Raw genomic sequence first — 12,474 nt, 5'->3', positions numbered from 1 at the left:
GAAACAAGGAGAGGGACCGACTTCGGGAAGGGGTGACCAACAGGACCTCGTGTTTTTACTTGAGAATTCATCTCAGAAAGCCAGGACTAAAATCTTGCGTAATTGCTTCAGATGCTTAATCTGTTCTTGGGGAGATATGTACAGCATCGTTCATTAGTGGGTATGTGGTAGTTACCACATACGACTGGGGGAAATCCACTTGGGCTTCGCTTCAACTGGTAATTACTAGTGGGAAACTATCAGCCCTGAGCTCCGACTTCTCCCACATGCTGACCTCTGATGTCACACCTTCTAAGGAAATGACTTCGATAATTTATTAGTCTACACACATGATAGCTGGGGGCATAGTCGTTAAGCCGATTTGTTATAAAAACGAAAGCGACCGAAACAAGGAGGGGCCTACCTGAATTTGTCCAATAGAAACTCTTCTTTCCTTTGCAAAATGCAACCGTTTGCAACTATTTGGACTAACTAATACTTTTATGCTTGTTGGCCATTAGCCAATCAATTTGGTCAACAAAAAATGGTATTGCTCATTTGCTACGTGAAGCTTGTTTGATCAAATAGACGTTTTGTGATGGTTAGGTTGTAAGGAATGCACTGAACTAAGTGGACGTGGGGTAACCTTTGTCTGCGCTATTGTCAATTATGGTGGCATGTCTACTTACATTAAATATCTAATTATTAACATACGCCTACTGTATGATAGCTAGCAAATTAATAAGCTAACTAAAGTTACCTTGCCTTGCTGGAACTTCTGAAGAAGGGAAATGCCTTATTTATACAATTTCCAAAAGATAACCAAACAAAAAAGTATAACATTTTTTACGTAGTAGCAACATTTTTTTGGACTTATTTGCATTAGTTTTTACTTATACTTGTATGTTGACTTCTCCATTGATGTTGTTTTTACGTTTTCGCAGAGTTTTCTTAGCGGATGTACAATCGTCACGAATTGAATTATGGGGAGTTTCAGGCCCCGTAGTGAACATAATTGTACACTCACAAAGGCGACTAAAAACGAGGGCTGAGGGGCTTACGTTGCAAACTCCCCTTGCTTGGCTAATTATTTGGACCTCCCTCCAAGATGGCGACGGGGATTACCCCAAGGGCATAAGGCAAGGGTAAGTGGACGAGGGTGTGTCTTTTAAGTGTTTGGACCGCTGCCTTTATCAGAGTTGTGCCTGTTGTTCACACGCTTATGTGCCCTCTCATTGGCTAGAATTGTCCCACCTGATCCCGCCTACCTTCCATCTTTGAGGACATGTATTTCCATTGTTAGAGCGGTCCCTCGACTATTCAATTCAATTCAAGGGGCTTTATTGGCATGGGAAACATATGTTAACATTGCTAAAGCAAGTGAAGTAGATAATATACAAAAGTGAAATAAACAATAAAAATGAACAGTAAATATTACACATACAGAAGTTCCAAAAGAATAAAGACATTATAAATGTAATATTATGTATATATACAGTGTTGTAACAATGTGCAAATTGTTAAAGTACAAAAGGGAAAATAAATAAACATAAATATGGGTTGTATTTACAATGGTGTTTGGTCATTGGTTGCCATTTTCTTGTAGCAACAGGTCACAAATCTTGCTGCTGTGATGGCACACTGGTATTTCACCCAGTAGATATGGGAGTTTATCAAAATCGGGTTTGTCTTTGAATTCTTTGTGGATCTGTGTAATCTGAGGGAAACATGTGTCTCTAATATGGTCATACATTGGGCATGAGGTTAGGAAGTGCAGCTCAGTTTCCACCTCATTTTGTGGGCAGTGTGCACATAGCCTGTCTTCTCTTGAGAACCAGGTCTGCCCTTTCTCAACAGCAAGGCTATGCTCACTGAGTCTGTACATAGTCAAAGCTTTCCTTAAGTTTGGGTTAGTCACAGTGGTCAGGTATTCTGCCGCTGTGTACTCTCTGTTTAGGGCCAAATAGCATTCTAGTTTGCGCAGTTTTCTTGTTAATTCCTTCCAATGTGTCAAGTGATTATCTGTTTGTTTTCTCATGATTTGGTTGGGTCTAATTGTGTTGCTGTCTATCTTGTCAATACAATCAAACATCTTTGACCCATCTCCCAATAACGAATTACCCGCCAATCACCCACACCTTTGAGCAATCACTTATCAAGCCTTTCTGGTGCTTCAAGCACCTGGCCCTAGCTGCTGCCCTTAGTGGTGGAATATGTATAGCAGAAAATGGACTGTCTAACTGTGCCCTTGGCATTAAACCACCTCATTCCTTAAATAATCTCAGAAATGAACCCAATTCAAGTGTTACAATGTTACAAAACAGTATTACAAAAGCATTGTGGGGGGGAAAAAATGCAAGAGGCATAGCTACTCATTTACATCTTAACTTTATTTATTTATTCATTCATATAATATGTATATCTTTCTTCTATACAGGTTTATTTCTCAATACAATCTTTAACAGACATACATAGGTCATACATTATATAGGCTCGAGAGGTACAAGGGAGTGGTTTTATCATCTTCATTGGATATTTTGGAGAGGAACAAGACAAGGTCACATCACAGACGCAAGCTGAAGCACAGGTTACACACACTGGCATGAACACACTGGCATGCACACACAGGTTACACACACTGGCATGCACACACAGGTTACACACACACAGGTTACACACACTGACAAAGTTGACAGAGTCTGACACTGCTACTTCAGTTCATAATGTACACACACATGCACGCTGACACACACACACACGTGTATACACGCACACTCATGTATGCACGCTGACACACACACACACGTGTATACACGCACACTCATGTATGCATGCTCGCAAGGTATGCACGCTTAGACACACGTACACCAATCCCCAGGTAAAATACTATTTGAAATCGTTTCAAATACTTCCGATTTGATTGAGCTTGCCTGGTTCAACGGAACCAATAGAACAGTCGCAATCCTGCAAACCCCGCCCCTCTGGCACGAGGCAGGCTAAAACAAACCCGCCCATCTGGCACGAGGCAGGCTAAAACAAACCCCGCCCATCTGGCACGAGGCAGGCTAAAACAAACCCCACCCATCTGGCACGAGGCAGGCTAAAACAAACCCCGCCCATCTGGCACGAGGCAGGCTAAAACAAACCTCGCCCATCTGGCACTAGGCAGGCTAAAACAAACCCCGCCCATCTAGCACTAGGCAGGCTAAAACAAACCCCGCCCATCTGGCATGAGGCAGGCTAAAACATACCCCGCCCATCTGGCACTAGGCAGGCCAAGGAAAACACAAAGTACTTGAAAGATTCCCTATAGTATTTGCACCCTGGTCTGATGCACACACAAACATAATCCATTCAAGAGAGTAGACAAGTATTCACAGAACAAAGAGAGACACACCCACACCAAGACTCACTTAATACACATGTCATACTACGACTCCCATTCCAACACACAACAGACTATTTGGTCGAAAGTAAAGACCGATACCTGTTTTTAGACACATCCTTGAAGACTGAGAGACAGAGATGAAGGAGATGAACATAGTTGTGTTCAATACTGGGTTCCCGATGTAGGCAGTTAGCGTGGAAATGGTGTTTTACATATTAAGAAACTAAATCAAACTTATAGTAAATGAGTTAGACAAACACATGAACGTATAGATTTGAGAGCAATAATAATTATTTCAAATAAATATACATCTTACATTGGGATAATATAACCCACTCCTTCTGATCTGCACAGGGCCTGCGTACACGCGCACCAGAGCCTTCCATACTGCAGCTAAAGAATCCCCCCACATAACTGGACAAAGCCCCGTTTTCTCTTCTGAACTGGTCTCTATGTCCCCCAACAACTTGGATACGCTTATAGAGCATAATCAGTACTGCAGTGCGTCATAAAACACCAACATACAGCGCTTCACCGTGTGGAGACGCTCTGACACTCATCAAGGCCCTTCATAGGTTCAGCCATCCCGTTCAGAAACACTGACAAGCTCCCACCAAGTCCTCCTAAAGCAGGACAACAGCTCACATCTGGAAATACCTTTAGAAATATCCATGGAATATTTGGTTTCATAGAGAAACTTAAAAAAGATACCTGCATTTTGCAATCAATGCCCAGCTAAATATCTGAACGCAGAACTCATGAAACAAGGATATAACCTCGAACGAAGCCGTGAGATGAGATGTTTGCTCCTGATATAAACATTGTTTCGTGGACCTGACAGAGCAGAGACAAGGAAGCGTGTGTGTTTATGCCTCATACTGTGCGGATGGATTCCAATTGTAATGGACAGGTATAGACTTGAAAGGCAACATTACGCTTCAATAACAGTACACATGCCGTTGTGCTGTGGCATCTAAAAACCCTCTGTCTGGTGGTTGAAATGCTCTGACCAGCGTGGCCCAGTATGAAACCAGTGACGACATTAGCCGCTAACAGAATGAGCCAGAAGGGAGACGACGGAAGAGGGGTGTGGGATGGCCCAGCGCCCCCACCTCAGCCCTGGGGTAAGTGGGATAAACAGGGTGCCTCTGTGCTTCGGTAGTCTGCTGTGGGGGTTCTGGAGGAGAAGTGGGATGGGGGGGGGGGGGGGGGGGGGTGAACCCTCCCCGTCCTGCAGTTGTGCTCTATGTCCAGCAGAGGGTGGTGTAGTCCACCCGGCCTGGTCAGACCACTGGGTCAGACAGCGTGGGTGATGATAATGTCACTGTGAGGCCCACTGGGTACAGGGGTGATGCCATTCAGGAGACGCTGAGGGATAAGGAAGGGAGGAAGGGTGGGACAGAGAAGAGAGGGGTAGGAGGGGACACCAGAGTTATTTCATCCAAGCCACTGTCATTGAGGGTTGGGTTCACCTTGTAACACTAGAGGTTTTCGTGTGGAATCTTCCAAACAACATGCAAATTGGCACGTTGGCTGTTAGCCTATCCAGCACAGTGTCAAAGCTATCGAGCAAGACCCTCCTTTCCTCGGATTGGTTATTGCACAGTCGCTCCACTCATAAGGACTTTCCCGCGTCTGCTTCCATTGAAAGTGACAGATTTCTGGTAGTCTGAGCGCAAGAAGTGGTGCCTGGTAAAACTGTGGCGGAACCGACAGATCGTTGTTATTGTGGGCTGTCACACAGACTATGTCATCCTGACCTCGCTCTGATCCGTCTGTCTACACTCACTGGCCGCAGTGGCAGGTTGGGCATACAACGCTCACACACGTAACACACACACACACACACACTAACACAGATGTACGACCAGAACACACACGTAACACACGCACCCCCCTGCTGACACTGTCTTTCAGTCCCATTGTGTGGTGAGGCACTGGGGCAAACACTGGGCTTATTGGATGACAGGTTTATCAAAGGCAGGGAGAGGAGGGAGGGAGGCGCTGTGTGTACAAGGCTGTTTGATGTTGGTCTGTCTTCTCAAACAAGGAGCTGTTTTCTGGCTTGGCAACGTGACAGTGTGCAGGTGCCGCGGTGTCTGTCGCTTGTCTATGTTAGCGTGTGTGTGTTTGTGTGTGTTTGTGTGTGTTTTGTGTTTGTGTGTGTGTTTTGTGCTTGCACGCGCGAGTGTCTGAACCATAAGGTCTGGAAGCCGGGGTGGCTTGTATTCCTACTCTCTGCATCTCTCCCTTTGATTGTGTTCTCTGTTAGTAGGACGGAGGGGGGACTGGAGGGGGACTGGAGGGGGAGAGGCCCACCCCAAGCCCTCTGGAGGCTCTTACCTGTTTAAAGGTCCCTTTGGCAGTGAGCAGGTGGTACACCATGTAGGCTGGTACACAGATGAAGGAGGACACTCCGATGCAGTAGCCCAGAACTGTGGTCCAGGGTGGGTAGACGTAGTCAAACAACTTGACCTCCGGGGGGAACGCCAGGAAACTGACAATGATGAACTGAGGAGAGATGAGACATAGATGTGGTTGTGTTTCGAATAGGAATATAGTGCCGGTGTTTGTGTGTCTGTGTGTGAGGGGGGGGGCCTCACCAGTAGGAAGATGGGGCAGATGGCTACCCAGCACACCCTCCAGAATAGTCCAGGGGAGAAGCCCAGCATCATATTGACATCAGCGCAGAAACGACTGGTGCCTGAAAATGGACACAGACACACAATGAAACACATGCACTCACACACACTTTAGTCTCAATATGGAATAGAAATCAATCAATCAATGCATCCAGTGACTTCATTGTCCCAAATTAGAAATGTCTAGTGCAGACAGTCTAGGGCAGACAGGCTACAAACCAATCACAAACACACATCCCTTAAATCAACAACAAACTAAAAAAGCTGAATCCAAAGATTGTCAGACTATGTGAGCCTTGTCAACAATATCATTGTCAGCCGTTTACCGTAGAACCAGGAAACAGCGATGACTTCTAGGAAGACCACAGTGATGACAGCAGGTCCTGTGGCGTACTCCTCAAACAGTTTCACCACAAACGCACCTCCCTAAAAACAGATTTCCAGAGAAACGCATGGGTGTTGGGAAACAAGCCACAAAGACAAAAGAGACAAAAGCTATAGAGACATTTATACAGTATATACTGCTGATGTTCCACCGGAGCTTATTTTCGACTTGTTTCCCGAGTGGAAGTGAGGCTGCGTGGGAGTGGGACCGAGGCTGCGTGGGACCGAGGCTGCTTGGGAGTGGGGCCGAGGCTGGTTGGGAGTGGGGCCGAGGCTGGTTGGGAGTGGGGCCGAGGCTGGTTGGGAGTGGGAACAAGGCTGGGTGGGAGTGGGACCGAGGCTGCGTGGGAGTGGGACCGAGGCTGCTTGGGAGTGGGAACAAGCCTGGGTGGGAGTGGGACCGAGGCTAGGTGGGAGTGGGACTGAGGCTGGGTGGGAGTGGGACTGAGGCTGGGTGGGAATGGGACTGAGGCTGGTTGGGAATGGGACTGAGGCTGGGTGGGAGTGGGACTGAGGCTGGGTGGGAGTGGCAGCGGGACCGAAGCTGGGTCGGAGTGGGACTGAGGCTGGGTGGGAATGGGACAGAGGCTAAGTGGGAGTGGGACAGAGGCTAAGTGGGAGTGGGACCGAGGTGGGTGGGAGTGGGACCAAGGCTGAGTAGGAGTGGGACCGAGGCCGGGTGGGAGTGGGACCGAGGCTGGGTGGGAGTGGGACCGAGGCCGAGTAGGAGTGGGACCGAGACTGGGTGGGAGTGGGACCGAGGCTGGGTGGGAGTGGGACTGAGACTGGGTGGGAGTGGGACCGAGGCTGGCTGGGAGTGGGAGCGGGACCGGTACCGAGCCGGGTGGGAGTGGGACCGAGGCCGGGTGGGAGTGGGACCGAGGCCGAGTGGGAGTGGGACCGAGGCTGAGTGGGGCTGCGTGGGAGCGGGACTGAGGCTGCGTGGGAGTGGGCTTGAGGCTCCATGGGAGTGGGACTGAGGCTGCGTGGGAGTGGGACCGAGGCTGGGTGGGAGTGATGCGGGTGGAGTCGGACCGAGACTGGGTGGGAGTGGGAGCGAGGCTGGGTGGGAGAGGGACTGATGCGGGTGGAGTCGGACCGAGACTGGGTGGGAGTGGGAGCGAGACTGAGTAGGAGAGGGACTGAGGCTGCGTGGAGTGGAGTGGAGTGGGACCGAGGCTGCGTGGAGTGGAACCAAGACTGCGTGGAGTGGGACAGAGATGATTGGGAGAGGGACCGAGGCTGCGTGGGAGTGGGACCAAGGCTGGGTGGGAGTGGGACCGAGGCTGGGTGGGAGTTGGACCGAGGCTGGGTGGGAGATGGACCGAGGCCGAGTGGGAGAGGGACCGAGGCCGAGTGGGAGAGGGACCGAGGCCGAGTGGGAGAGGGACAGAGGCCGAGTGGGAAAGGGACCGAGGCCGAGTGGGAGTGGGACCGAGGCCGAGTGGGACCGAGGCCACATGGGAGTGGGGCCGAGGCCGAGTGGGGCCGAGGCCGCGTGGGAGTGGGACCGAGGCCGCGTGGGAGTGGGACCGAGGCCGCGTGGGAGTGGGACCGAGGCCGCGTGGGAGTGGGACCGATGCCGCGTGGGAGAGGGACCGAGGCCGCGTGGGAGAGGGACCGAGGCCGCGTGGGAGTGGGACCGAGAGAGCGTGAGAGTGGGACCGAGAGAGCGTGAGAGTGGGACCGAGAGAGCGTGAGAGTGGGACCAAGGCTGGGTGGGAGTGGGACCGAGGCTGGGTGGGAGTTGGACCGAGGCTGGGTGGGAGATGGACCGAGAGAGCGTGAGAGTGGGACCGAGAGAGCGTGAGAGTGGGACCGAGAGAGCGTGAGAGTGGGACCGAGGCCGAGTCGGAGTGGGACCGAGGCCGCGTGGGAGTGGGACCGATGCCGCGTGGGAGTGGGACCGATGCCGCGTGGGAGTGGGACCGAGGCCGCGTGGGAGTGGGACCGAGGCCGCGTGGGAGTGGGACCGAGAGAGCGTGAGAGTGGGACCGAGAGAGCGTGAGAGTGGGACCGAGGCCGAGTCGGAGTGGGTCCGAGGCCAGGTTGGAGTGGGACCAAGGCTGAGTGGGAAAGGGACCGAGGTTGAGTGGGAGAGGGACCGAGACCCGGTTGGGAGCGGGACCGAGGCTGCGTGGGAGTGGGACCGAGGCTGCGTGGTAGTGGGACCGAGGCTGAGTGGGAAAGGGACCGAGGTTGAGTGGGAGAGGGGCCGAGGCCGGTTGGGAGCGGGACCGAGGCTGCGTGGGAGTGGGACCGAGGCTGAGTGTGAAAGGGACTGAGGTTGAGTGGGAGAAGGACCGAGGCTGAGTGGGAGAGGGACCGAGGCTGAGTGGGAGAGGGACCGAGGCTGCGTGGGAGTGGGACCAAGGCTAGGTAGAGTGGAGACTCACGTAGGTGAGGGTGGAGAGCGCTCCCAGGTAGCAGACACACACCAGACCCAGGACAAACAACTCCCTCCTCCTAGACAACAATTGGGGGAACTCATCCAGCATGGCTGTGATCACCCCCTCCAGACCGGCAAACTACACAGGGAGACAAGATGGGAGAGACATTAAATTGAAATTTAATTGAGAGGGAGAGAGAAGGAGTAGGAGCCAGTAGAGGAGTAACTCAGAGGAGAGAGAGAGAGAGAGAGAGAGAGAGAGAGAGAGAGAGAGAGAGAGAGAGAGAGAGAGAGAAAAGGAGAGACAGATGAGAGTGATGAGTGAGAGAGAGAGAAAAAAATCATAGCGCAGCTATAGAAAATCTCTATAAACAGGCAAACCCAGACAGAAAGACACAAACTGTCCCTTATGCATAACAATACGTTCTGTTGACAGTACACCCCCCCCCCCCCCCCTCCCCACCCACACTCAGAGCCTGGCTGAATGCACACTCAACACACTCAATAAACTAGTACACATAATAGAACTGATCAAAAACAGACATGAATCAATTTGAAAACCAGTCTAATAATTCTGTGTGCATACTGTGTGCATAGTGTGTGTGTGTGTGCCACTGACTGTGCTGTCCAGCCCCAGCATGATGATCATGAGGAAGAAGATGATGGCGAAGAAGGTGGCAGCGGGCATGTTGGCGATGGCTTCAGCATAGATGATGAACAGCAGACTGGGACCTGGCAGAAGACAGACAGTCAACACGTTAGGAAAGGGAACACACACACACACACACACACACACACATGGTCAAAATGTGGCATCTTAACTGTCCTCTTTCATGTTTGAAACCACTTAAGGCATCGTAATTATTTCCATACGGGTCCCTGAGGATGTTATATATGGTGTTGGGCCTTGATCAAAAAGGAATAGTGAGCACTTAGTCTTGATGGAGGCGAGAGTAACTAGAACCGTAGCAGAGAATTTGTTATGTCCTCTCTTTGAACTCTCTTTCTTACCTTAGGACTCTCCACGGTCTGGTCTGTACTCACTTGCCAGATGTCTGACCTCAGATAACCTCTGAACTATCTGGGCCTGTGTTCCCAAAGCGTCTCAGAGTAGGAGTGCTAGATCTAGGATCTGGTCACCCACTCCTACTTTTTAGCAAAGAGCAATTTCTCAAGCAAGAATTTAGCAAGGCCTGTCTGGGAGTGGTCTGAGTGGGGAGGGGAAAACTGAAAACTAGCTGTTATTGGTAGAGGTTTTGTGCTCTTTCTTATTGGTGATGTCACCATGGAAGGCCAAACCTCTATCCCAGCAGAAGAGGCAGAAATTTCAGGAGTTTTTTTCAAACAGCTCCTACACTAAAAGGGCATTATCATCTTTTTCACTATTTCACAGTATTATACCAACCTCATAGTGTGGAAATATATATAAAACACAGGAAAATCATGTTTTTGACTGCACTGGGCCTTTAAGATCATATTGAATAAGATTACAAGCGAAGGGAGAGGACACCTGATCCTAGATCAGCACTCCTACTCTGAGACTCTTATGAATATGGGCCCTGATGTAAAGTAAATAAATCGTACAACAACTGCTACATATGAAAAGTTGATTTTCAATTTGGGATTTGATTGATTTACCAGCATCCTTGGCTACGGTCTCCACGCCTATTTTGCGCATCTCAGCCATGTAGCCGAGCACAGTAAAGATGACAAACCCAGAGAGGAAACTGGTCAGGCAGTTCACCGAGCTGGTCACCAACGCATCCCTGAGAGAGGGGGATAAAGGGATGGTGAGAGGGGAAGAGAAAAGGAGGGAGGTAGAGAGAGAGGGAGAAAGATAGAGACAGAAAGAGGGTGATAGGAGAAGAGAGAGGATTAACAACAAGTCACAGGCAACATAAATACATTTCACATGGCAGGTTCATAAACAGATTGTACTGTATCAAGAGAAATGGAGTCTGACTTGTAGCAGTTGTTGTGAAAGGGGTTGTAGCTGGCAAAGGCCAGGAGCACCCCAAAACCTGGTCCCAGAGAGAAGAAGATCTGAGCTGCAGCATCAATCCATACCTGTGAGAGAGAGGGGGAGAGAGAGAGGGAGGAGAGAGAGAGGGGGAGAGAGAGAGGGGGAGAGCGAGAGGAGAGAGGGATGAGAGGAGAGAGAGAGGGAGGAGAGAGAGAGGGGGAGAGAGAGAGGAGAGAGGGAGGGAGAGGGAGAGGGAGAGAGAAAGGGAGGGGAAGAGAGAATGGGAGGGGGAGAGAGAATGGGAGGGGGCGAGAGCGAGGGAGAGAGATGGAGAGAGAGAGGAGAGAGAGAGGGAGTGAGATGGAGAGAGAGAGAGAGGGGAGAGAGGGAGTGAGAGAGGGGGAAGAGGGGAGAAGGAGAGAGAGAGCGGGGGGAGAGAGCGAGGGCGAGAAGGAGATGGGGAGGGAGAGAGAGAGGGCAAGATGGGGGGCGAGAGAAAAGGGAGACGGGGAGAGAGAGAGAGAGGGAAGGGAGAGGGGGAGAGAGAGGGACAGTTAAAGCGAGGGGGAGAGAGTGCGGGGGAGAGAGAAGGAGAGAGAAAGAGAGAGGGGGAGAGGGGGAGAGGGAGAGAGGGGGGAGAGGGAGAGAGGAGGGGAGCGAGAGGGAGACGGGGAGAGGGAGGATAGAGAGAGGGAGACGGGGAGAGGGAGGATAGAGAGAGGGAGATGGGGAGAGAGAGGGGGGAGAGAGGGAGGGAGAGAGGAGGGGAGTGAGAGGAAGAGAGAGAGAGAGGGGGAGATTGGGAGAGAGAGGGGGAGAGAGGGAGGGAGAGAGGAGGGGAGTGAGAGGAAGAGAGAGAGAGAGGGGGAGATTGGGAGAGAGAGGGGGAGAGAGGGAGGGAGAGAGGTGGGGAGTGAGAGGAAGAGATAGGGCGAGACAGGGGGGAGAGAGTGTGAGAAAGAAAAGGGAGAGGGGGGAGAGAGAAAGGGGGAGAGAGAGGGGGGAGAGAGAGGGGGGAGAGGGAGAGAGAGAGAGAGAGGGGAGAGTGAGAGAGAGAGAGAGAGAGGGAGAGAGAGGGAGAGAGAGGGGGAGAGGGAGAGTGTGAGAGACAAACTGGAGATTAGGAAGACATCAGGCAGAAAGATTCGGTGTCAGCATGTTGTATGATGACACAAGATTGGCTGGAAACCTACACCAATAGTTGGCTAACTCACTGTGGTGCTGAGTAGTTTCCCCCAATCAGGTTTGAGGTAGAAGACCACGCCCCTCCAGGCCCCGGGCAGAGTGGCCCCACGAACGAGCAGCACCAGCAAGACAAGGTAGGGGAAGGTGGCTGTCACCCACACCACCTGAGAGAGAAGGGTGGGGGAGAGAGAGGGGGGGGGGAGCGAGAGAGAGAGAGAAGGGTGGGGGAGGGAGAGAAAGAGAGAGAGAGTGAGAGAGAGAGAGAGAGAGTGAGAGAGAGAGAGAGAGGGTGGGGGAGAGAGAGAGAGAGGGTGGGGGAGGGAGAGAGAGAGAGGGGGAGAGAGAGAGAGAGGGTGGGGGAGGGAGAGAGAGAGAGAGAGTGAGAGAAAGGGTGGGGGAGAGAGAGAGGGGGAGGGAGGGAGCGAGAGAGGGGGGGTGGGGGAGAGAGAGGGGGGAGAGAGAGAGAGAGAGAGAGGGGGGGGGGGGCGAGAGAGAGAGAGAGAGAGAGATGGATGGGGGAGAGAGAAAGAGAGGGAAAGAGAGT

The 12,474-nt window shown here is 51.5% G+C and overlaps 1 protein-coding gene across 2 annotated transcripts in view; it reads right to left on the bottom strand.

The window, feature by feature from the left end:
• Nucleotides 1–2,359: 2,359 nt before the first annotated feature.
• LOC110507068 (sodium-dependent serotonin transporter-like) overlaps nt 2,360–12,474 on the bottom strand; it is a 33,057-nt gene continuing 22,942 nt past the window's right edge. For both annotated transcript variants that reach the window (XM_036965200.1, XM_036965199.1), the window contains exons 6-14: nt 11,960–12,094; nt 10,746–10,849; nt 10,421–10,548; nt 9,402–9,514; nt 8,790–8,921; nt 6,336–6,435; nt 5,971–6,071; nt 5,711–5,878; nt 2,360–4,735 (exon numbers count right to left, since the gene is read on the bottom strand). In XM_036965200.1, the coding sequence (XP_036821095.1) occupies nt 4,664–4,735; nt 5,711–5,878; nt 5,971–6,071; nt 6,336–6,435; nt 8,790–8,921; nt 9,402–9,514; nt 10,421–10,548; nt 10,746–10,849; nt 11,960–12,094 (1,053 nt within the window). In that variant the 3' untranslated portion in view covers nt 2,360–4,663. The remainder of the gene's footprint in view (nt 4,736–5,710; nt 5,879–5,970; nt 6,072–6,335; nt 6,436–8,789; nt 8,922–9,401; nt 9,515–10,420; nt 10,549–10,745; nt 10,850–11,959; nt 12,095–12,474) is intronic.

Source organism: Oncorhynchus mykiss, chromosome 27, assembly GCF_013265735.2.
Source record: "Oncorhynchus mykiss isolate Arlee chromosome 27, USDA_OmykA_1.1, whole genome shotgun sequence".
In the NCBI taxonomy this organism is placed as follows: Eukaryota; Metazoa; Chordata; class Actinopteri; order Salmoniformes; family Salmonidae; genus Oncorhynchus; species Oncorhynchus mykiss.
Note: the sequence above shows the minus strand (reverse complement) of the source record. Positions and strands in the feature narration are given on the sequence as shown.